This window comes from Leguminivora glycinivorella, chromosome Z (genome assembly GCF_023078275.1).
Source record: "Leguminivora glycinivorella isolate SPB_JAAS2020 chromosome Z, LegGlyc_1.1, whole genome shotgun sequence".
NCBI classification, from domain to species: Eukaryota; Metazoa; Arthropoda; class Insecta; order Lepidoptera; family Tortricidae; genus Leguminivora; species Leguminivora glycinivorella.
In genome coordinates this window covers 13,338,466-13,364,087 of record NC_062998.1, presented here as the reverse complement: position 1 = coordinate 13,364,087, position 25,622 = coordinate 13,338,466, and the positions used below count along the sequence as shown (strand labels likewise).

At 37.7% G+C, this 25,622-nt stretch overlaps 1 protein-coding gene across 1 annotated transcript; it reads right to left on the bottom strand.

The window, feature by feature from the left end:
* Positions 1-749: 749 nt before the first annotated feature.
* LOC125241677 (short transient receptor potential channel 4-like) lies at positions 750-25,622 on the bottom strand. The gene is made up of 14 exons (XM_048150255.1): positions 25,566-25,622; positions 25,253-25,414; positions 24,504-24,636; positions 23,893-24,110; positions 22,903-23,113; positions 19,031-19,173; positions 12,521-12,640; positions 10,933-11,083; positions 9,685-9,882; positions 9,037-9,164; positions 8,295-8,444; positions 6,728-6,899; positions 1,917-2,032; positions 750-917 (listed from the first exon to the last, which is right to left on the bottom strand). Exons 1-14 carry the CDS (start codon positions 25,620-25,622, stop codon positions 750-752), a joined length of 2,127 nt encoding a protein of 708 aa, XP_048006212.1.

Genomic DNA, 25,622 nt, shown 5'->3' with positions numbered 1-25,622 from the left:
TCAAATGTATAATGAATGTGCACTATGGAGGTACTTAAATGCGGCATAAATTGCGATGTACGATGTACCCTTTTTGCCCAACTGCCGTGCGAACATAAAATTCTAATAAGATACACATGCCCGTAATCGCACCGTGATACGGCCTGCCGGGCGGAATAAATTGTAGGTGCGTAAATATTTGCGTTTACTAACTTTTGTATTTAACTATTTCGTGGCACCTACTTCAGTGCAATTGCAAAGACTAATGTCCTAAATTGTCACCCTCTAAACAATGAATGCAATTAACTGGAGGGCAGTAACATAATTATACTGTACTAATCACGTACCTATATCTTATTTCACCTATTATTATTGAATTACGTATTTACTGCAAAGTGACAATTAAATTGTTGAACATATAGAGATAATGAATTATGAATCTTTTTGAGATAAGTACTTATTAGTGTAGTTAAATTTGATGCGAAATGTGTTCTGCTACTTTAGTTTTGATGCGCTTTAATTTTTGAATTAGTGGACCCACGGAAAAACACCCATATACACTCAAACATCTCCATCCATAAACAAATTAAAGAAAATATTGTACAGCTTGGCAAATAAGGATAGAAATAGAAGTTTCTAAGTTTTATTAGAAAAGTAAGTTTTAGCTTAAACTTACTTTTCTAATACAAAGGTGACTCCATAATTGCCACATGCAAAACGGTTTAGATAGACGGTGGCGCCCCTATTACTTTCTACTCTTTTCTGCCAGGCTACAATTGAATATTCACAATATTAGCGTAGCTTGTACAGCACTTGGCAGGCAGCTTATGGCGGCACAATCGGAACAGCCACTCGGCGGCTGCTTTTACGCCAATAGGAGTCGGGACGAGGTTGTATGGCGACGGCAGCGTGGTCTCGTACATGTAGTTCAGATACATCTGCAATAGATCTCATTTTTTTTTAATTAGCCTCTTTTGTGTCCCACTGCTGGGCAAAGGCCTCCCCTCGCTTTCTCCACTCGACCCTGTTGTCGGCATTCTCCCACCATTTTGGGTAGAATGCGTCCAGGTCGTCCCGCCATCTCCTTTTTGGTCTGCCTGCACCCCGGCCTTAATTTTAATATACTGGTATTTTTAATAGTATTACCACTAATCAATAATCATATTATGTACAGATGGGAACTAGACATTTAATGGTTTTGAGTGGTCTTTGTTTAGTTAAATGCTGTTTAAGGTAGGTACATGGCGCGAAACCATTAAAAAGGCAGCACGACCGATGACCACGACTACTCTGACAAGAGTATACGACTAAGAGGAAGAAGGTACAGGGACACAATATTATACTGAAGTAATCTAGTGGACACGTATGATGTACTCTAATAATGTCAAACATGGAGAATTGCTTACTTCCATTAGTTGAAAGTATCCCTAATTCAAAATTGTCCCCTGTACTTACCAACTCAATATAGTGTAAAGTATTTTTCTCAAACATGCAATGAAATATTGTCTTTACGTTCCTTAAAATGGGCTGGGAAGTATCGCTTTTTGGGCGCAACAACTCGAGAGGACTGTAAAGGGATTTCGTATTATTTTTTAGGCCTAGGCCTGCAAAGTAACTTTTTTTTATAAAATATAATTGTCCTTTAGAACATTTTTTTTATTTCATTGTATGTTTGAGAAAAGCACTATACATGCCTCGGCGTATTCCCGTATATACCCACTTGGCCGGAAATCCTCATTTTCCTGGCCTCTGATGTAATGTACTATTTTTGAAGTTATACTTAAAATGTCAAAGTTTGATGCCATCAGTTGATCGTTATGATACCAAAAACATGAATGTAAGCAAAATTATACATCTGAGGTGACCTCTTGTTCTTTGTAAACGCTTCATAATACAGTGTTTATGTATAAAGGCTATGTAAAATCTTAGGTACATACTTCAGTCTTCCCAAAGGTCCATTCGGTAGCAACGTTGTTTATGACCCGCTGGTATGTGTTAGACATAGTCGCTATCAGCATATTTAACACTACTATCACGGAGATTACTTCGAAACCTGCAAAAATTTCATGTTAACTATCGAAGTCCAGGTTTTTATACCTAAGCCGATCAAAGTAGAAATACCGGGCCTACTTATATGCCTTTGTGGGTTCGTAAATAAAAGTAATGTATTTTGGGATAAGTGCGGATGCGGATAGTAATCAGTTGGGATAAAAGGAAGCGTTATTGTTGATTAAAAACTGGTCCAAATTGGGGCGAATGTAACTGGTCCATTTTTTCCATGTTTTACAATGTTTGCATAATTAAAATAGAGTGTCCACCGGTTATATATGGTAGGCGTGTTCAGTGTCTACACGTAGAACTCAACATCATAGTGTAATAATGGAAAAAATGGATCAGTTACAACTGCCCCCCAGTCGAGATTTGTCCCACTGTACCTTAAAATACATATAAGCTTTTCAATATAAGCTAGGTACGGATTGTTTGTAAACGTTCAAGAACAACATACAGAGAGAGTCGAGCGCGAAAGGTCAATACCTTTAGATAATCGCCCAGATTGCGCCCAAGCTCAACCCAATATAAGGCTCAACCCAATATAAGATGGTTGAGCTTAATGTTAGTTTACACCTAGGTAGGTTTAAGGTTGCCTTTTTTAGTTTTATCGAATTTTGTCTTTTGGTAAAAGAACTCCATGCTTAAGATTTATTTGTATGTAAGTAAGTATTATAGCTAATATGTTTTTCTAACTTTCATCACACAATGTAATACTGGTCTCCCGCGGTACAGGCCTAAGCCTAGTGCGGGGACCCCTGGAAACTTGTGTTATTTAATAATTAGGACATGCACAAATGGATGTAATCTTATCCTTCAACAATTGTTTTTGTGTTTATGTTATACAAGGGGGCAAAGTTGTTTTTTAACACACGAGAAGTAAAAAACATTTGCACCCGAGTGTAACACAAAACTTTACCCCTCACTATAGCGAGGAAACTACAACGCAAGAAATGCGTTTATCACTGCTTCCAGTAGTTCCACAGGTGGTAAATCATTTTTATTACTAGATTCACCTCCGTTTATCAATTTTAAAGCAGTTAATTTGACTTTATTCAAGGTCAAATTACTTTACCCACTAGTGGATAAAATGCGTTTTTACCCGCTGATATTAAAGGACAAAACAATTTTTTATCTTTATCTTTATCTTTGTCTACATATTTAGTTTACTAGGTTGCTTACCAGAAAAAGTAAGAAAGTACTTACACTAATTTTGATGATCATCAGTGATTGAGTCAGTGACCAAATGGGGGTCATTTAAATATCAATTTTTGAGATCTCTACTACTAATAGCCATTTAAACTCTACTAATAAGTAGGTACTACAAACAGAATTGAAAGGTTATTGCCACTAGATTCCAAAGTACGCGCTCAATTTTTTCAAAAAAGCTTTTCATCGTTTTCCACTGACTTCCGAATGGCGAAAGATACTTGCGAATGTTGGGTTATATAAAAATGTGTTTTTAGGGTTCCGTACCTCAAAAGGAAAAAACGGAACCCTTATAGGATCACTTTGTTGTCCGTCTGTCCGTCCGTCCGTCTGTCAAGACCCTTTTTCTCAGAAACGCGTGGAGGTATGAAGCTGAAATTTATATCAATTACTCAGGTCTACTGTCCCTTGAAGCTGTGAAAAAATCAAACTTCTAAGCCAACGCAATCAAAAGATACAGCCGTTTATGCCGCAAATTTTCGACACTTGCAAGGGAATCAAAACCTACAGGGTGCTTCCCGTGAACTCAGAATCTTGAAATTTGGTACGAAGCAACGTCTTATAGCATAGATAAAGGAAAAATTACGAAAACCATAAATTTTTAATTTTGTACGGAACCCTCGGTGCGCGGGTCCGACTCGCACTTGGCCGGTTTTTTTAATATACCTAGTGTTAGGTAAAGAATTTTTTTTTATCGGGTATAATCCAAACCCAAGTACCTAATGATGAAGCACTTCGAGAAAATGTGAGTAGAAACTCTTGGCTCGTTTATTTATAAGTGACTAGCTTTTACCCGCGGCTTCGCCCGCGTAATAAAAGTATTCATTAAGATTTTCATTTGGATCCGTAGGGACCGTAGGTTTCTCTGTAGGTATATTTATCTGCGATTATTTCGATTGCACATAATACTTTTGCTTGCAATGATTGTAGAAATATTACACATCGACCACAGCGTAGGTAATTCTATATACGCTGGGGAAACCTTTATAAACATCCCACATAGCCCGTATTTCGACACTATGATCGGTGGGTAAAAAGTACTTTTTTCTATTATCCCTTACAATTTTTTACATTTTGCTTATACTTATCGCAAACGTAATCTTCAAGCAAGCAAACAACGATCGTCTTAGAGCACATTGATTGTAAGAGACCGCCGACCGATTATCCGTATCCCGCTAACGATACCCATATTATCCGTATCCGTATCCGTATCGCTATCGCTATCGCTATCCCTATCGCTATCCCTATCGCTATCCCTATCGCTATCCCTATCGCTTTCCCTATCGCTATCCCTATCGCTATCCCTATCCCTATCCCTTATCAAGATGTTTAATGATATAACACTTTAAGTTCTCGCGCTTTGTACACATATTTAAAGTCACATACAGGTCGAACGCGATTAATTAACATTATTTTTACCTTTTTTCCCAACGTTTCGGCCAGGTTGCACTGGCCGTGGTCGCGGAAGACTGACGTCCCAGCAAAATGTCACCGGAGATGTAAACAACACAAAACTACCCGATATTAATTTATATAAATGTTCGGGGTAGACAAATAAATATAATCTACCCGCTTTTAGTTAATGTTTATTTCCCACCATGTTTATTTTAAAGGTAAAAATAATGTTAATTAATCGCGTTCGACCTGTATGTGACTTTAAATATATGTTTAATGATTTCTTATCAAGTGCTAAAATATAAAGTTTCATGGTTTTATCATTTAAAATTAAGAAATCCCATACAAACTTTCAACCTCTTTTTCAACCCCTTCATCCCTTTTTTTCGAAATAAAAAGTAGCCTATGTTCTGTCTCAGGGTCTAAAGATTGTCTGTTCCAAATTTCATCAAAATCGGTTGCGTGGTTTAAGCGGGAAAGCGTAACAGACAGACAGACAGACAGACAGACAGACAGACAGACAGAGTTACTTTCGCATTTATAATATTAGTATGGAGTATGGATGATGCGTGCCGTGTCAATTTTAGATTTTATGAGTGCCTTTATGTTCACTAGGGTATTAATTTAAGTAAAAAGTTGTTTAAAGTAAATAGGTATATATAGAAAAGTTACAAATACCCCTTCATAGTATAATCATTTGCCTTTTAAAGGGTTTAAGGCCCTATTTTCATGCTTATCGACACACTTAATTTTCCATATACGGATTAAGTTATATGTGGTATAAGGAATAAACTATATTTATTTAAACGGTAATAATCTTGAATTCTTGACTGTAGCCCTGGTTATGCATGTAATTCCCGTCTACCGAGCTGAGCATAGACATTTTATTAGACACCGAAGTTGTATTTATTAGTATTGTGTTTGGCGAGTTCTGAGCCAGTAAGCGAAAATGCTAAAATGGAAAGGAGCCCCCCTTTCAACTTGGGAATTTTAGTTAAATATACAAGTGTTATTAACTAGATTTATCGAAAAAAAATTGTCCATTAAGAACAACTCAGTCAAAAGATATTTCAAAAAAATCTTTAAAATCGAGGTTCCGCTCTCGACTCTTTCCTCCTTCAAAACTTAATCAATCGGAACGAAATTTGAGAATCTGAATATTCTGAATAACAATGAAATAATCTATGTCGGACCGTTTAGCTTTTTTGGTTAATTGTTACCAATCTTGACTATCACACCTTTTTTTGCGCCACAATGAAAAATGCCGTTTTTGGAAATTTTTGATTGGCTCTAGAATCTTTAAAAAGCAGAATATCAAAAAATCTAAACGGTCCGACACAGATAATAATAATAATAATAATATGTGTTGAAAAAATCATCTCAAACATCTCAAACGCTCTATCTTCAAAAACCCGGGAGGAAATAGTCGAGAGCGTTTGTATGGAGAATTGACCCCTACCGTATCGTCTTGCAGAATTAATAGAGGGGCGTCAGAATTAATAACGCTCAGAATGGCGTTTTTGGGGTGTCTAGTTGAGAGTAGGCAATAGGCATCATACTTTGACATATTTACAACGTACGTACGATATACGACCTACATTTTTTTTTGCATAAACTTAATGTTAGTAAAATCTGTCATCTTTGTGACTAGTTACGTATTATGTAATATACAATCCATTACTTATTAATCTGACGATAACTGCATATAAAAGTGAAGCAAAAATACCGTGAGAGCTTAGCTTACCGGCGTATACATAAGAATTGTCCGCAGCTATCCCAGCAATACCTTATGTTTAAGGAATGTATGACTACTTATGTCGCTTCAATGAGTTTTTTTATACTCATAATATAACCTGACCACAAAATTAAAATTTTGAAAAACCCCTCATCTAGTGGACCAATTTTCATGAAAGATGGCTAAGAACACTGCCGACTAAGTTGGCTTTCAAACAAAAAAATTAAATCTAAATCGGTTAATCAGTTCGGGAGCTACGATGCCACAGATAGAGACACACACAGACAGACAAACAGAACTTATAACACCCCGTCGTTTTTGCGTCGGGGGTTAAAAACAGTTAAGGTATAATAAACTCACATCCGAAACAGAAGTATCCGATGCGTTCAGTGTATGTGTGTTGAGCCAAGGGCAACCCGTCCGAAGAGTTGCGGTTGTCCAGTACAACGTCGGCACTTTCCAACGGCGACAGGCAGAACAACGCCCAGAACAAGGTTTTTAGGGTGTCCGGCAAGCTTATGAATGACGACGCCTGTGCATTATATTATAATAAATATAAGGTGCGAGTTAACACGGTTGGTTTTAACACTTTTAACTGGGTCACTGGGTAGCAAATAGCGAACACATCTCGACACCCCTGAGCTGGGGGCCGATTTTTTAATCTCGGCCATTCGATTTCGTGAAATTCGTTCAATAATATCTCTACTACTAGCGATTGAAATTCTACTAACAGAATCGAAAACGAGTGGTCATTAACACTGGTTTTAAAATTACTAGCCGTCCTTTTTAGGGTTCCGTAGTCAACTAACAACCCTTATAGTTTCGCCATGTCTGTCTGTCCGTCCGTCCGTCCGTCCGTCCGTCCGTCCGTCCGTCCGTCCGCGGATAATCTCAGTAACCGTTGGTACTAGAAAGCTGAAATTTGGTACCAATATGTATATCAATCACGCCAACAAAGTGCAAAAATAAAAAATGGAAAAAAATGTTTTATTAGGGTACCCCCCCTACATGTAAAGTGGGGGCTGATATTTTTTTCCTTCCAACCCCAACGTGTGATATATTGTTGGATAGGTATTTAAAAATGAATAAGGGTTTACTGAGATCGTTTTTTGATAATATTAATATTTTCGGAAATAATCGCTCCTAAAGGAAAAAAAAGTGCGTCCCCCCCCTCTAACTTTTGAACCATATGTTTCAAAAATATGAAAAAAATCACAAAAGTAGAACTTTATAAAGAATTTCTAGGAAAATTGTTTTGAACTTGATAGGTTTAGTAGTTTTTGAGAAAAATACGGAAAACTACGGAATCCTACACAGCGTGGCCCGACACGCTCTTGGCCGGTTTTTCAAAAATAGCATTAGGTATGTCGTTTTCCACAGACTTACAAACGGCGAATTAGTGCGTTCGAAATTCAAAAATCGATCCCCTGATATGTCCCATCCCATAGATGTCGATGTCGCGTGGGAGATGGCTAGCTTTTCGTCGGAAATAAAATTAGATACCGTTTTCTGCTCGGCATGACCTTTACATTTTATAATTAAGTGTTAAAAGGGTCGCCTCTGTTGTCTCTGAAACACCATTGTACAGTCAACCAATAGAATCCTAGGCCACTCTAGAACTCTGTCATATTGACAACGTGCTTTATTTGCTATAGAAGTCAGTGTGACTTTTACTGTGAAAGGGTTCTACAGTGGCCTAGGATTGAGATTGGTTGACTGTACAAGTGTATAGTAACTCAAGTATTTCAATTTTGCCGAGCTTAGTAGACGTGTATGTATGTAGCAGGTATTTCCTGGTTTGTCCTGTTATCGTCTTTCCGGTCGATCAAAACCTGTTTCAGCCGTCCACGATATAACGAGAAAACACTTTCACAGGACATACGAAGGAATCCTACTTTAAGTGGCACTATTAAATTAAATAAGGTACCTGTACAGTTTTCATGCCAGCTTCGTCCTCATAGACCATGCCATCGTAATATTGATAGAAGTGAGCCAAGCCAACAGCAAATGCGCTTATTATTATTGCGTACACTTTTAGATACTGGTAGATATCAACAGTCATCTTTCCTAGAGACACCTGTGAACGGTTTATGTACGTTACTATAAATAAATATATGTCTGAAGTGATTAGAGGAATCGAAACGCTGCGAAAGGTAGTCTGGCTCTATCGCGCCAATACGCAAGAGCGATAGAGATAGATATCTACGAGCGTTTCGTTTCGTGAGCGTTTGTGCCATTCAGCTACGTACCCTGGAGTAGGTAGTCTATTGCATATATTATGGTATTCTCTTATTACCTCCCGGATCATACTTAATGGTACAATCGGTACGCGTAGGAGGTATTTCCCAACTTTAGATTTATAAAACACTTAGCGGCAACCCACACTCAGGCGACGCATGTCTTAAGATGCGGAACAGACGTCAGCGCCAGGCCGCCCGAGTGTAATTAAAAAAACGTCTCCTCAGTACATTTTGTATACGAAGGACGTAAGGTAAGACGCGCCGCAGGCGACGCGTCGCTTGGGGCGCGTCTTACGTCCTTCTTCCGCTGACGCCCGTTCCGCGTCTTAAGACATGCGTTGTCTGTGTGTGGATAGTCCTTTACATTTACTACGGCACTACTACTTACTAATCAGTCTTACCTATGCTGTTGAGTCGAGCTTCACTTACTTGAAGAGGTCCAAGATGGTAGTTGAGCTGGCAAAATGACAAGAGTCGGAAGAATGCAAAAATCGTAGCAAGGCAGAAGGTACCCTCAGCTAGTAAAGTTGGATCATGTTGGTTCCAATATTTTCGTTCTGTCAACAAGTCAATAAGGCTTCGTTTGCCTGGTTAAAGTTTTGCATCTTTAACATTTCACTTAAATAGGATTCACGGGAGAGGATTATAGGACTTCCTGGCCCAGTAGCCGAATGGCATTTCTGTGACGCGAAACGCCTCCGAAACGCCACAGAAAGGTTGTCTGACTCTTTCACGTCAATAAGCAAGAGCGATAGAGATAAATAGCTACGAAAGAGATACCTATTATCGTGAGAGTTTCGTGAGCGTTCGTGCATTCGGTTACGCACAATGAAACAATTCTCATGGTACCTACTTATTTAGTAGCTTTTTCTATATTATTTAGCAATTTAAAATGAAATAAAGGACATTAATATTTATAAAAACAAGCATTCTTTGTGTATATATTCTAATAGGTTTTGAACTTGGTTTAAATTTGACTACGCAAACGTCAAGCAGCTGTCTAGACCTCGACTCCCGAGAGTGCATAAATATGCTGTAGGTACCTACTGTTTTATACGAAACCCATTGTTTACTTACCCAGTTCCTCATGTTCATTAAGTGTTTCATACTTGGCAGCAAGCCAAAAGGCAAAAGTAAGTCCAAAGAGCAAGAGCATGGTGAGATCGAAGATATTCCAAGCATAAGAGAAGTACCGTCGCGGGCCCTGCACCACGCACTTGCGCAGAGCGGACCACGCGTGCCCTAGCACGAAGAGCATCAGTGGCGTCTCCGCTCCTGGGGTCATCGGTAAGAAGGACATATTATTTATAGCCATGGATTATTTATATAGGATTTACAATCTTCATACTAAGAATCGTACCTCGATTTTTTAGCGCCGCCTATTAAATACTATCATAACTACACACTGATGATACCTACAAATAATTTATTTATTTCAAAATGTATATTGACGTGATATCATGATATTAATTAAAGAAGCATGTCATTTGTTTTTATAAAAATTAAAAACATGCAAAAATATTTGGAGAAAATTTGTTTTTGGCCATCTAGTTTTAAGCCTAAAAGGCCCATACATTTCAGGGGTACGTTTTTTTGTATGGGCTTTGTTTGTCCGGGTATTATATGGTCCTTGGTAAGGACCATATATGTAATACCGGGTAAATATTATTTTAGCTAATAAAATACTGAGGGATCGTGTCAAATAACATTTCCTTGACAGCTTTTGGTTGAACATTTAATACAATTAATTTTTAGTACTATTTTCTACTAATATTTGACACAACGACACGACAGGTAGCTCTAGGGCCTCTACGCGTATACTAAGTAGGCTATGATATGCCTAAAAATGCACAACGCTATTTAGTAAGGCATATTAGATACCTACCAGGTTTGATTGTACTATATAGTACTTTACCAATACATAATAGTTTTAGACTATTAATGTCAATAAATCATTCGACAACGGATTCAACTCCATTAAAAACCTCCTCAATTTTAATAAGTAGTTGGTAAATAATTATGATTATGTTAGAGGAATGCGCAGTTCATTAGTCGGTAAGCAAGATACCATATTTAACGGTATGTACCTATTAAACCAATGAGAGAAAAGAGGTACAGTACACTCGTATTGCAGATCGAATTACAATACCAAATAAGAATAAAATAAATAAGATATGAGAAGTTAAATCGATTTTGACGAGTAACGCTAACAGTACCAAATCAAACGCTAATCGCTGACCTACAATGTTCCTAACAATTAATTGTGATAATCTTGACAAAGAATCTCATCATCGTAATCTTAGCGAGAGTGAATAAAGCTCGTACCCGTATTCGGCGGTCCTCGTTTCTGTTTCGCTTTATCTTGATTAGAGATATAGAAGACTAGGGCCAGGAATACGAAGTAGGCGGTGGCGTGGGTAATCAGCTTGTTCAACGGTATCTGGTAGTGGCTAACGAGCCGGTGGCACGGGGCTGCCTGCAACGTGCGCCGTTTGTGCCGAAATATGTGCTGATTGTATCGCGCGCTTGTGCCTGGGCGCTAGGGCACAGACCACTTGCCTACTATGCATGTCGTAATTACGAGTAGCTAAACTAGCTATAGAGTAGACCGTCGAGCAAGTTTTGTCACTAAAAAGGCGGCAATATGGGGAGTGAAGGTCTACCGACCCATTGAAAAATTGAATTTCACGCCTTTTTTTAGTGACAGCATTTGCTTAACAGTCTATAATTATATTAATAATATATCTACATAGCTAACCAGAATCAGACCATTAACTATTTTGTTAGCCCCACTTCCTCAAGGGTAATAGGTAAACGTCATCATCAACGGGTTGATGTTTAAAAGAACAATGGCACCGAGCCCTATCAATCATCATCACATCATCCTCCTTGCGTTATCCCGGCATTTCCAAATTCAGTGGTTCCATTCAGTGATAAAAAAGAGTTAACCTAAGTAATTAAGTTTGCATATTTAGATTAAAACGGGACATATGAATGAAGATCGTGCTAGTTTAAATCAATATTTTGCATATTTAGGTTAATCATTTTATCATAAAATTATTAGACTATTACATTACAAACTCTAGCGGTGGGTAACGGTTAGCTAGGTAGCTATCAGTAGATAAAGTGCCAAATGCAAATGTTATAGAACATTAAAACCGACTGCAGCCCGCAAACTCTAGGTAACTATCTTTGTTAATTGCTATCAAGGAGCTTATGGTGGCGAGTTTTGATTAGAATGTTTTATGACATAATAATAATATGGTCATATATTATGACAGTAGACTTCTTTACATTATAAGGAAAATCAATCAATCTTTAAGCGTTATGGCTCCATTGTTGTCGATGATTCCGCCAACGTCAAAGTTTAAGAAGGCATGCTACGCGCTTTATGAAGATAAGAAGAATCAATCGAACCTCAAAACGATAAAAAAATCACATGATGTCCAGCGCCGTATATGCTTCCATTTTTATCACTTATCTACATGGATAAGCCATCTGTCACTCTCACACTGACATACTACTTGCCAAGGCGTGACGCATACTCTATCCGGTATCCATAGATAAGTGATAAAATTGGAAGCAAACTTAATAAGCCGACAGGTGGCTAGTAGCTTTTTATCGTCAATGCTTACTTTTGTCTGGAAATTGTTTTTCGTGAGTTAATCACTAAGTTCGGTTGAACCATGTTCCTGCCAATACCCGGTAGTACATAACATTTTAATCTAACAGTAACCTAATGATCAAGTGAATTTTACTCTCGGCTAGCGAATTTACGACCAATTTGTCCAATTAGTATTGCTATGTCCGTATGAAGCTCCTAATATCTGTATTTACTAACTGATTACTGGCTAAAGGCGTATTCAGACGTCAGGCTATCAAACATGTTAATATCCGGCGGAAATGTACTCACCACGCACATAAATAGAATGAGAGGCGCAATGAAAATCCTGCTTGTTATTATAAGTCCCTTGCGTACCGTTGACTTGGTCTCCCAACTCGACCAGTTTTCCAGCCAATAGGATTGCAGAACCTGGAAACGGAGTGGCGGATGTTCAACTGTTGAAGTCTGTTGGGGTTATTAAGTTAAGGGATAAATTTGTTATTTTGAAAATCTCCTAAATTAACACCTCAGGGTGGCTAGCCGAATGGCACAAACGCTCACGAAACGCTCACGAAACGAAGCGCTAGTAGATATCTATCTCTATCGCGCTTGCGTATTGGCGCGACAGAGCCAGCGGCGTATCGCTTTCGTTTGGCGTCTCCGACGCGGCGTGAGCGATTGTGCCATTCGGCTTGCGCCACAGAGCCAGCGGCGTATCTTTCGTTTGGCGTCGGAAAATTTAAAATATGTCAAAATAAAACAAATGAATTCGTTTATAGGAAAAGTAAGCTTCTTTCTAGTAAGTAGTTGATGGAATGACGGCATTGAATAATCAAATGATTTTTTGGCGAATTTAATCTTTGTGTCGGGGTCAGTCATAGTCGCTGTCGGTGGCAACACGTGTCATAGAACATTTTGTGACCAAGGGAAATTCCTGACTTCACAAAAAAGGTTATTTTAGCCCGTGAAGTATGAGTACCATTTTCTCTGATGGGAAACACATTTGGTCGCCTAATCTAAATTGTGACTTTCGACCCAACTCATAAGCATCTCTTGTAATCTATAGTCCTATTGAAATAACCCCAAGGCACCTTAATAATAGCACGCGATTGGATGCGTGGACTGGCGCCAATTAAAATAGCGCTACAATCTCCCGCAGTTGTAAATAAAATGTCTTGCGAACCCTTTACCTGTTCATTACTCATTTTATTTCTTGAGGCTACGAGTTAGTCTTAACTCTTAATATAGAAATATAGGGGCATTTACATAAAGTTTGTACTTTTTGATACCTACCTAGGGCACTAAGGGAAACTTGATTTTGGGCAGTTACGCCAAATTTCTATTTCTTGTTTATCACGATTATTAATTTTGGAAAAATGTACAGTCAGCCAGAAAGCTCTATGTTTGTACTCTATTAGACTGACACTCGAGGTGATATACTCGACCCTCTTTGGCATGCGACCGATATCACGCTATCATAGAAATATTATGGTCGTCCTTTTGTTCACGTTGAATACAGACCTATGGTCAAAGATATACACCGTGTTTTTATTGAATCCCGTTTACTTTAAGGGAAGATTCTTTAGTTAAAATACAATCAATTTCTCTAAGAAACTACTTAGCGTCGTAACTCTTACGATTATCGAATTATTAAAAAAATAAAATTAGTTACTTACCACTTCCTAATGTTAAATTTGTTTTGACATGTGCCGTTAAACACTTGACAATGACTTAAATGTTATGATTAAGGTTCTCTCGCTTTAATTAATCCATTTATTAGGTATGTATGGAAACAAAAAAAAAATCTAAATTAACGAAAAGCGATAGGTATATTGTATTGTATTGTATTGTTTTTATTCACCATAAAGTAATATGTCCATTACATGGTATGTCGTTACAAATAATTAAAGTATATATGTACATTTAAATATAACATTGAAAACATGACAAGCGAAATATATATATATATATATATATATATATATATATATATATATATATATATAAGAACATGCGAATTTGTTCATGTCAATATCACAGTTTAAATATTCAGTGACAGAGTAGAAGGCATGCTTCCTGAAAAATATAGATATTTTGGTCTTAAAACTATTTGTTTGGAGGTTAGTTATTTCTTGTGGCAATTTATTGAACAGTTTGATCTTTAAGTGAACGCCCTGTTTTTGACATTTTTTAAGCCGCATCTTAGGTAGAAGCAATTTGTGTCTAGATCGCGTGTTATAATTGTGTATATCAGATATTTTTTGGAGAGAGTCCGTTTGTTTGTGAATTTCTAGCAAAGAATTATATATGAATAATGAGATTACTGTCATAATGCCTAGCCTTTCAAAAAGTGGTTTGGCCGAATCCCGTTTGTTGACACCGCACATTATCCTCACAGAACGCTTCTGTAAAACTAGTACTTTCTGAATATCCGATGCATTTCCCCATATAGCTATTGCATAATTTATTAGGGATTGAATATATGCGTAGTAGACCATCTTTAAAGTACTTGGGTTTATTAGAGGCTTGAGCTTCAGTAACACAAAATTAGCCGAAGAAAGTTTGCTACAAAGTTTCTGTATGTGATCTTCATGTGTTAATTTATCATCTATTATGTACCCTAAGAACTTCGTGGAGTCTTGATACTGTAGGCTAGTTGGGTTTTTGTCTATGCGAGAATTGGTTTTGTACTTAACATTTACTGTCTTGTCGGTATTCACTACTATGCCGTTTGCTTGGAACCAATTCTTGAGGCTTTGTTGAGCTTGTATTAGCTGTTCTTCCATTAAGCTGAATTTCACGTGCCTCACTCCCACATGTGTGTCGTCGGCAAATAGAGTCACTTGTGCACCTTCTGGAATATTTGATGGTAAGTCGTTAACGTATATTAAGAATAACACAGGGCTCAGAATTGAACCCTGTGGTACTCCGATACAGTTATTTCTTATTTCCGACTTACTTGTTCCAACCTGTACAATTTGACTACGATTTTGCATATATGATGACATCATATCCAGAGCTTTCCCATTAAATCCATAGTATTTGAGCTTCGCGAGTAGAATGTCGTGCCTAAGACAATCGAATGCCTTAGATAAGTCACAAAATATACTGGCACATTGTTGTGACGTATCCAAGGAGTCGAGTATAAAGTCTATTACTCGTCTAATCGCGACCTCCGTACTTTTGCCGGCTCGGAATCCATACTGGCAGTGCGTGAATAGATCGTTTTCTTCAAAAAATGTTACTATTCTCGACTTCAGTGCTAACTCCAGTACTTTTGAAAAGACAGGCAAAATGCAAATCGGCCTAAAATTGCTCGGGTCTGATGTATTTCCTTTCTTATAAATTGGTACTACTCTGCCGACCTTCAATATATCTGGAAATATCCCTTCCCTAATGCAACAGTTTATACTATCTAAAAGAAGTTCCATAATTTTATCATTAAAACCAATAAGCTTAACAAGTCTTGTATCCATTTGAAGAACATCTTTTGATTTCTTTATTTTAAGATTACAAATTATTCTCATTAGCTCTTCTCGCGTAACCGGATGTAATACAATTTGTTTATATGGTATTTTTTTATTGTTAAGGTATTCTGTGCATGTTTCTGATGAGATGTCTAAATGTCCGCTTATCTTGTGGCCTACTGTCGTAAAAAATGTGTTGAATATATTTGCCATCTCTTCGTGGTTACTAGTGTACGTGGCATTTTCTTGATTAAGAAGTTTGTTAGGTATGCCCGTTGTCTTCTCTGTTCCACATACGGCTTCCTCTTTAATGATCTTCCAGGATTCTTTTATCTTATCAGCAGATTTTTGTATTCTATTAGAGTGGTTCAGTTTTTTGGCAGCTATCATAACTTTCCTAAGATGTTTCTTGTATACCTTAATTTTTTCTTTTCTCTCGTCAGTAGGTAGGAAGTCTTGAAGCTGTTCCATTTTATTTAGATTGTCTCTCGAAACTTTTATACCAGGCGTCACCCAGGATGTAGAATTGGGCTTTATTTGAATTTTTTTCTCAGGAAATGCAATATTGTAATAGTGGTTGATTCCATTAATTAAAGTGGTTACTTTATCGTTAGCTCCATTCGCTTCTAAGATTGCGTTGCTCAGTCTAATGTCTTTATTGAAAAGGTAGTTAAAGTAATTACAGTTATTATTATTAAATACTCGAGTATATATCTTATTGTCTTTTGCTTCTTTAAACAAGGGACATTCCACTTTAAGTTCAATTGCGTTGTGGTCTGCTATCTTATGTTCCATGACTCTGCCTTCCACTACCTTATGGCTAAAGTTAATAAAAAAGTTGTCAATGCATGTTGCGCTTTGGTTAGAGATCCTTGTTGGTTTATTTATTATGGCCTTAAAACCAAAGTTTTTTAGTATATTCTTAAAACTGCGCACAGATTGACAAGTTTTCAAGAAGTCGAGATTAAAATCACCTGTTATAACAACTTGCTTATTTTCATAATGAGCTTTTGCTAAGACTTTAGATATTGTATCTTCGAAAATGTTTATATCATAATTTGCACGATAAACTACTATAATAATTATCTTTGGTGATTTTAATTCGACTGCCGTTAGCTCACAATGTTTTTCTACAGATAACTTATTAAAATCATTTCGAACTTTATACTTTATAGATTTTTTTACTAAAATGGCAACACCGCCATGTTTATATTTGTTTCTACAAAAAAGGGTAGCTAGGTCGTAGTTGTTAATATTTACAATCCGGGCTTGCAATTCGGTTAGCCAAGTTTCCGTGATACAGAGTACGTCACAAGATGTATTTACGGCTAAGAGCTCCAGGTCTTCTAACTTATTTCTAATACATTGAACATTTGAATGAACAATAACTATACCACTCCGTCTCGACAGTTGTTTATCAGAAAAACCGGTTGCTTCATATCCATGTCTTCCGGCTTTATGAAGGTCAGCGATGAAGTTGGTCTAAAGTCCTGTGTGATGAGACTCAGTGCGTCCACTATGAGTTTTGTCTTTTGATAGTGAGACAATGCAATTTGCTCGGTTTGACTCCTTTTTCTGTTAAGTTCAAAGTATTTCGTGTTTTCACTTGTGTTTGCAATATGATGCAATTTTTGATTTAATATAAAGATTTCGTTATCATGTTCCCCATCAAATGCTACACTTGAGATTATTAAGTTGAAGTTAATGTCCTGCTGTCTTGCCATTATTTTACGTAGTCTCAAAATATAGTCGGGAATCGATTCCTTAATAGTGCTGTAGTGACCTATTAATATGACTAACTGGTCATTTTTACACAGATTAGGGAGTTGTTTTTCTAGTTGTTTGATAATATGTGTACATGGTGCATGTGGGTAGCAGTAGTTTTTAAAAACCAGATTTTGTTTGATTTCCATATGATTGTGTATGTTGCGGCCGACAATGTCTGAATAGATGATAAAATTTGGCAAATTCCGATCTGATTTAGACAACTCGCTTACAGGTGGCGGTATTGGTCCTTCTAATTTACTTGCAAGTGTTTCGTTATCTTCTATTTGATATAGTAAGCTATCTTTTTGGCATTCTGATTCTACTTCTGTTTTACCATGTGTGTTTTCAAGTGTGGCTAATACATGCTCCAGATGAGATACTTTTTGGTTTGTATTTTCATTATTTTTTAACACCCTTTGCTTTTCCCTCAATAGTCGTTTGATAGTTTTCCTGTTCTGCTTGATTTTCTTAGCCATGGATCGTTTTGTGCGTATTCTACAGTCTTTCCCTTGTGGTAGTAGTTCTTGTTGGATGCTTTCGTCCTCTTTCACATATTTGTGGTTATATTTTAGGCTGAGTTCCATGAATTGACGGTTCAATTCATCATATTCTTGCTGCAAAACATTAAGTTGCATTTTTAGCGGTAAAATAATCGCATTATTTACAATTTCAACTTCGTTTTGTTCGTTTGCTAAAGTTATGTTTTCTTGTTGTGTGTTGAAAATGTCGTTTTGAAGGTCTATATTTATTTCTTCAAGCTCTGCTATTTTTCTCTTCAACTGTTGATTTTCTTTGCACATTTTTTCAAAATCGACACTATCCTGTTCCTGTTCGTCTGACATGCGTTGTATAAGCCTCTCCTTGTCGTTTAGTTTAGTTTGTAAGCTGCTAATTATTTTCTCGTATGTCTTTAATTCACTGTCCTTTTCTTGTATTATTTTTTCCTGCTCCAAAATTTTGTGCCTACATTCGACAAGCTTGCTATTTGTGGTTTCCCGGATGTATATCTTCGTTTTCCCGTTCTGCTTCTGCATGTTTTCAAGGTGTAGGCGCGATGTAGGTCTTTATTTTGGTTCACCCTCAAATTTATCGTTCAATTAAAAAGTTATTTCACACTGATTTCTTTATATCACTGTATTAATTAATCGGAATAGTTAATTAATGTATCACTGTTAAAAATGTCTGCAATATTCACTGTTTGTCGTATTTGTTTTTGTTTAGAAATGTTTTTGTTGCCCATTTGCTTACTAGATGATATGACTGTCACCAATATAAAAACACTGTTTATTTTAAGCTTGCACTAGAATTAGCGAGAGATAACACTGTTGCTTGTTGAACACATTTTAAAAATAACAATAGTTCTGAAGTTATGATGTTTCACTATTTACATTATTTTATATGAGTAAAAATATACGGAGGTGTTGTTTTCGGTGACAGCGCCACCTACCCATCATATACAGGTATACAGGCTGGTTCCTGATGATGAGCCTAACTGCGTGTCGAATTTAACGCAAAACAAAAAGAAACACGGTCTATGATAATGTAATACGGGTATATAAATCGTGAAAGTTTAAATCAGTGTTACCAGTTGCGTGTTAGGATGTGCGACAAACTCCTTCTGTTTGTAGTCGACGGCCATCAGGAGTCGCGGCAGCTTGAACAGCGAGCGGCTCAGGCAGCACGTTTGCTTCAACACGGCTTCCACCTCTGCAGACGTCCAGCAGCATCCTGCGTATTCATACTAATATTACCTATAACTTTTCTAAAATAGGGATTGGAAGTTTGCATGGAATCTGACGCGAGCGAAGCTGCGGGCAAAAGCTAGTAAATCCATACTAATATTATAAATGGGAAAGTGTGTGTGTCTGTTTATTTGTCCGTCTTTCACGGTAAAACGGAGCGACTAATTGACGTGATTTTTTTAAGTGGAGATACATGAAGGGATGGAGAGTGACATAGGCTACTTTTTGTCTCTTTCTAACGCGAGCGAAGCTGCGGGCAAAAGCTAGTACAAACATAAACTCACGCCTGCGTTCCTAAAAGTGAGAGAACATGAAATGAAACTGCAGTTTCCGTTCCAAATTTAGCTAAACTTAAGGGTTCCAAATTTAGCTAAAATTTAGCTAAACTTCCTTAAGGGGTTGGAAGAAAACGAAGTCGTGGTATTCAAAGTTTCAAAAGAAGAGTCTATCTTTGAAATTGATTTAATTGATATTTTGTAGGTGCCAATTGTATTTTTTTACACAGTCAGACCTACCTAAGGTGATAGCAATATTGGGCAAAGCAAACTTGCCACTTGTTAAGTTAACGTCAGCCATCATAATATTTTAGAAGTAAAAGAGCGTAATACATTCGTCTTAAAGGCCGGCAACGCACCTCCAACACTTTTGGTGTTTCGGGTGTTCATGTGGGGGCAGTGATCGCTTACCAGCAGGTGACTTGTCTGCTCGTTTGCCTGCTATATCCCATAAAAAAAAGTTTGCCATTTTAAAAAACCTATGCGCAATGATGAGATAAAAGCGCGCGTATTTAACTCGGGAAGTATATGTATACCAGCAGCGGCTGGTCCATACAAGCCGATTCCCACCGGCTTGCCTAAAATGGATTACTAGTAAAGTACCTTAATGTTAAGGTATGTTTTTTTTTGCTCACCAGCCGCCACTGATGTATACATACTATTACATACCTATACATACACATATGAGGTATTTTTAAAGTCCGATTGCCGATGTTAAGGGCTAATCAAAAAGACAAGACTGAGAAAGAGGCAGGCAATGAAATTCCGAAACAGTAAAACAAGTACCAATTTAATGAAAAATTAGGAACAACACAGATAGGCCCTGACAGGGATCGTAAAAGAGGTGCAGTATTAATCCTTTTAGATGAGGAGGATGCCAAAAGAAATGAGATACTCAAAATTTACATACTTTATTCTTTATTACAGCTATCTATTTTTTTGAAGTATCCACCGTGAACACGTATACACGTATTCATCCGTCTAAACCACTTAGAAAATACCGATGACCACTCTTCTTTAGACACCTCAGAAATTTCGTAATTATACGCAGCCAATGCATCTTCTTTGTTCTCAAATCGCCTTCCTTTTAATTTTTCTTTAATTTTAGGAAAAAGATAAAAATCACAGGGGGCTAGGTCAGGGGAATATGGGGGGTGGGGCAGAATAGTCACGTTTTTTGAGCTGAAATAGTCAAGTGTTCTAGCGGAAGTGTGCGGGGCAGCGTTGTCGTGGTGCCAGAGCAGGTGCCGGGTTCCTGACTTCGGCCGCTTGTCACACCAAGCTGATAGTACTCTTGGGGCACAAACTGTCACATACCATTCTGAATTAACTGTCTTTTGATCTTCTAGCACTATTGTAGCAATATGTCCCGTCTTGCAGAAAAATGAGGCAACCATTTGTTTTTGTGTGCTTCGGGTTCGGCGACATTTTGTTGGCGTCGGCTCATCTGCAAAACACCATACTGTGGACTGTCGCTTTGTTTCGGGATCGTAGTTATATAGCCATGTTTCGTCACCTGTAAGTATATCATATACGTTTTTGTTCTCGCCTGCGTCGAATTTATCTATCATAAATTTGCACCAATCCACGCGACGGTCTTTCTGTAAATCGGTGAGCTTGTGCGGCACCCATCTTGAACAACGCTTATGAAGAGACAGTTTACTATGAATTATAGTTTGCAATGCTGCTGATCCAATGCCAAGTTCACGCTCGAGCTCTACATATGTAATTCGTCGGTTCGCACGAATATTTTTTTCCACAGTCTTTACATTTTCTTCAGTGACTGCGGTTGGCGGCCGTCCGGTCTTCGCCTCATCTTCAAAGCTCTCCCGTCCTCTTTTAAATTCAGCAAACCAATTGAAAACAGTTGCACGTGAACACGCAGACTCTCCAAAAGTCGAGACTAAAAGTTCAAAACACTCTTGAGGTGTTAAACCTTTTTTAAAGTCATAATATATCATAACATAACACGAAAATCACGTCGAGTAAGCTCCATTGTTGCGGAAAATTCCCGCCAAAATTATTTAGAAAAAAAAATTAAAAAAGGAATCCTAAGAATTTCCAAGTGTTCCATTTTTAAATTTATAAGCAGATAACCTACCTTTACATTGGTGTATAACTGGCCAGTATCAATCAAATGACCATGGAGTATCTAACTTCTTTTGGCATGACCCTCGTAGGCCGTTAATGTTAATTCTTGCGAGACCCTTTGTACAGATTACCGCTACTGTACTTAAACTATAGAAGTTAAAAGGTTAAACAGACGTATATCTATTTAAAGATTGTCATTATAATTATTACCTTTAAACGGCAAAATGAAGGATAAACTTTGTAATTTTGTAATTACTTACAGGTATGGCATTTCTTTCTCAAGTAATTGTTATTGCTTAAATTAGTAAGGTATGTTAAAGTTAACAATTTTAAATTAAAATAAAGAATGGCTGTTGCATATCAGTGTCAGTAACCAATAACATTATTTTGAGACCGTCCATATCGGAAACGGAAATATTTGATGTACATATGCAATGACTAATGTAGGTATTTTAAAATTCGAATTGGGCCCTGCTGTAACTACTGCAGAGACTATAGTTTTATTATTGCTCGGTTTCCCAATAAAGTAGTGGCTAACAAAAGGGCAAACCGCATCCCATGGCGGGCTAACGGTTTGTACCAAAGGCCAACGATTTGATATTTAGCATTTAGCATAGCGGGGAATAAACTTGTGGCTAAATTGATGTCATTTAGAGCCTTAATGCTGTTTCAAGCTATATGATGTGACACGTGTAATGTAGGTACTGTCGTTTTATTGAGACTGCAACGGCTAACGGAACGCTTGAGGCAGTAAAAGCTCGGCTAATTATGGATTAAACCCGCTAATGAACTGAACTTACGGTAAGAACTGATCATATGCCGTCTACAACTTAATTTACAAGTGTTTAAGATAGGGTTTAGTTTCCTTTGACTTGACGGCGAATAATTAATACAATCGTTAATATTTAAATTGCTTCTTGTGAAATTATATAACTACAGATAGACTATTTTTTAGACGACAAGGATTGCTATATATACGTATTTGTGCAGCAAGGTTTATATTTCAACTGCGTCTAGTGAACCGAAAATAACATAATGACCATACATACACGTGTGCATATTTAATACGTTTTCCTACAAAAGTAAAGTTAGTTCAAAACCGCCTACTCTTTCTGAGAAAGTGATGTGTGGTGGGTAATAAGCTAGCCTAGCCACCTAAATAGGTATAGTTCGTCCGGCGGTGTAAGAGCCAAAAGCCACAGTGCCTAATATCGTTTCTAATATATACCTAATCGTGTTTTACATTTTCTTTCAACCTTTTGATTGCTAAGAGTGGCACTGACACTTGAGAACGTTCATATGCTCTGCCTTCCCCTTTTGGGTATACAGGAGTATAATGTATGTTTAACCTATAAGATTGACAGCGAATTCGCTGACTTGCTTCCTCAGTTGCATGTAGGCTGCAGCCTGGTGGCGGCAGGTGTCAGCGTGAGCCTTCAGCATCCTCGCTAGGCGAAACGCTGCCAGTATGGGGTCCGCGGTCACGTGGATCAGGTACTCGGGTGCGCACATGGCTTGGTACGAAGCTAGCCGCGCGTTGCTCGCCCGCAGAACATCTATCTCACGCGCCTCCCTTACAAATAAAGAAAATGATGTACTCGTCGTGTGGATTAAGTAGGTACTCGCGCACATGGCTCGGTACGAAGCCAGCCGGACATTGCTTGGAGGCAGAGCGTCCGTCTCACAGGACTCCTTTTCAAATAAAAGAGGAGAATTCACAAAAGGTACTCGTCACATGGATTTGGTACTTGGAAGCGTACACAGCTCGGTACGAACTTACGAAGCCAGACGGGAGTTACTAGGCCGCACAGCGTCCGTCCGTGTCACAGCCCGCAGGACTCCCTTTCAAATAAGTAAATAAAGAATGATGATTAACAAAAGGGTGGTACCTCATTACTTCTTAACTATTCCCCACGATTATGTTTTGTTATATATGTATGCATATGTAAAAAAATCTATATGCACCAGCAGGTACTCAACTAATCTTGTTGCTACATCATCGGACTAAGCTAGTGTAAATAGGTAATCGTCACAAGCGGGCTACACTATAGTGTAGATAAGCGTTAACATTTTAAATGTCATTATTACATAAATAGCAATACTTGTACGTGCTACAAAAACGCTGCAGAGTTAGCTGAGCCCAACTCAATAAACTGAGTTAGTGGGTAACTGGGTATATATTTATGTACATAAGTAAAGTATTAGTTCGGAAACATTATAGCTTCGTTCAATAGCAAAGAATAAAAGTGTTGTGCTAAACCCGGCCGTTCAGAGAAGTAGTAAACTGTATTGGGGTCTGCAATTTAAATGCGGTCGACTGGTGAGATCCCAGCCATTACCGTAGAATTTACTGACTTGCATTCTCCGCAAAGGCAATTCGGTGAGTGTGGTTGAGGTATAGTGTGGCCTCGATTAACCAACAGCGCTACTATTTCGTAGTTCCTGGAGTGTGCGGCCAGCATCAAAGGCGTGACATATTCGGGGAAATCTGGCGAGTGAGTGCTGCCAACAAACTCTAACGCAGGACTTGTGTTTTTTCGGGTGTCGAGCAGCTTTTCTACAAAAAATAATTATATAAATTAAATTAAGTCTATGTAAAGACATGTTATTTCTTTTACAACAGGGTATTAAAGTTCTTGTTTAAACGCACGTGTCAATATTGATACTCGAGCAAGTGAAAGATTCCATGTGAAACACAACATTTTTCACCACACCAATACCAAGAAAATATACTGTAAAACATCAAACTAAATGAAACGCATCATTCTATTGAATATCTATAATTAAAGGTAAATTCTACCAGCTTTGTTAAAATTTGTATGATATTACTTGGCACTCTTGCTCATAAAATTTAGTTTTCTTATCCTTTTGCGAAGAATCAAGAGAGCCCACTGGTGTGGGAAAAAATCTTAAATTTTATTTGAAAAGAAGTCATGTGCAACGTCATTACCAAGTATTTTTATGGCATTCTCTCGAACGGCGTGCATTATCGTGTCACCGATTTCTATATTTGGCTGTGTTAAGAGAAATTCAACCATTGCTTCCGATCGGTTTTTTACAGCTATGTGAAGTGCTGAGGTGCCCTATATTAAACACATTAAAATGGTGGTTAATAAAGTGTGTTAATTCAATAATTAACAGGACACGATTACTGTACTTACATTAATGAGTATTAAAAAAGCCAGTTTATATGTATGCCGTGCCGTTGCTCCTTTCTCGAAGCTACAAGTTACAATTTACAAGTGGTTGTCAATGTCTAATATGACAAGTTGGAAAGAGACTTCCGTTTGTAACTTCTAACTTTCAGTTTTGAGAAATGGGCCCCTGGCATTACACGAGACATATTTTACTGTAATAATACATTAAGCAAATTAGCTTATGTAATCAACAGAGTTTTGTCATAAATCCGAACTGCTAAAGTGGCCGCATAAGCAGGAGGCGATTGGAATCTTTGCATTCTTTACGTTCCGTAGCATATAGTAGTTAACTAGACTCTATCACTCGTCCATATCAGTGCGACTAAGAGAGACTACACGCTACGGAGCGTCAAGGTTGGCCTCTTGATGTCTACGCAGCCCGATAGGTACGAGACAACATGCAATGGTATCGCAAGATCTTCGTATGTTGTATTAGTATCTGAAATTCTGAACGAACATTAGACAAATTAATCGCAATAGATGTCTGCAATATATGTCTTACCTGAAAGTCGACGCAGTTGATGTCAAGAGATGGGTGGGACAGGCAGTAGGCCCGCACAGCCGTCACGTCGTCCTCTGCTACCACTTGGAGGAATTCCAGCTCATTTGGCAGTAACTTAGGCAGTAACACGCTATCTTTCTTAGCGAGGTAACTAACTACTTCCTTAACAAAATAAATCAATCAAATAAATAAGATTATCCCTTAATGTAATATTAAATCAGAAGATAGCGGATAAATATAAGGAGTCAGGTACACAAGTCCGTTAAGAATAACTAATATAAAATACTAATTATAAATTAATCTATAAAAGTACTTGCCGAGCCAGGTCTTTCATATTGACGATGCCAGTTGTTTCTAGAGTTAGAGCCAT

What these genes read in the sequence shown, in the direction of transcription:
- LOC125241677 (XM_048150255.1), bottom strand. Translation starts at nt 25,622, where the DNA reads ATGGCTCTAACTCTAGAAACAACTGGCATCGTCAATATGAAAGACCTG. An exon ending in GAATGCCATAAAAATACTTG is followed by an intron (nt 24,111 to 24,503) that starts GTAATGACGTTG and finishes TATTTTTTGTAG; the next exon opens with AAAAGCTGCTCGACACCCGA. An exon ending in TCATTCTATTTATGTGCGTG is followed by an intron (nt 11,084 to 12,520) that starts GTGAGTACATTT and finishes CGCACGTTGCAG; the next exon opens with GCAGCCCCGTGCCACCGGCT.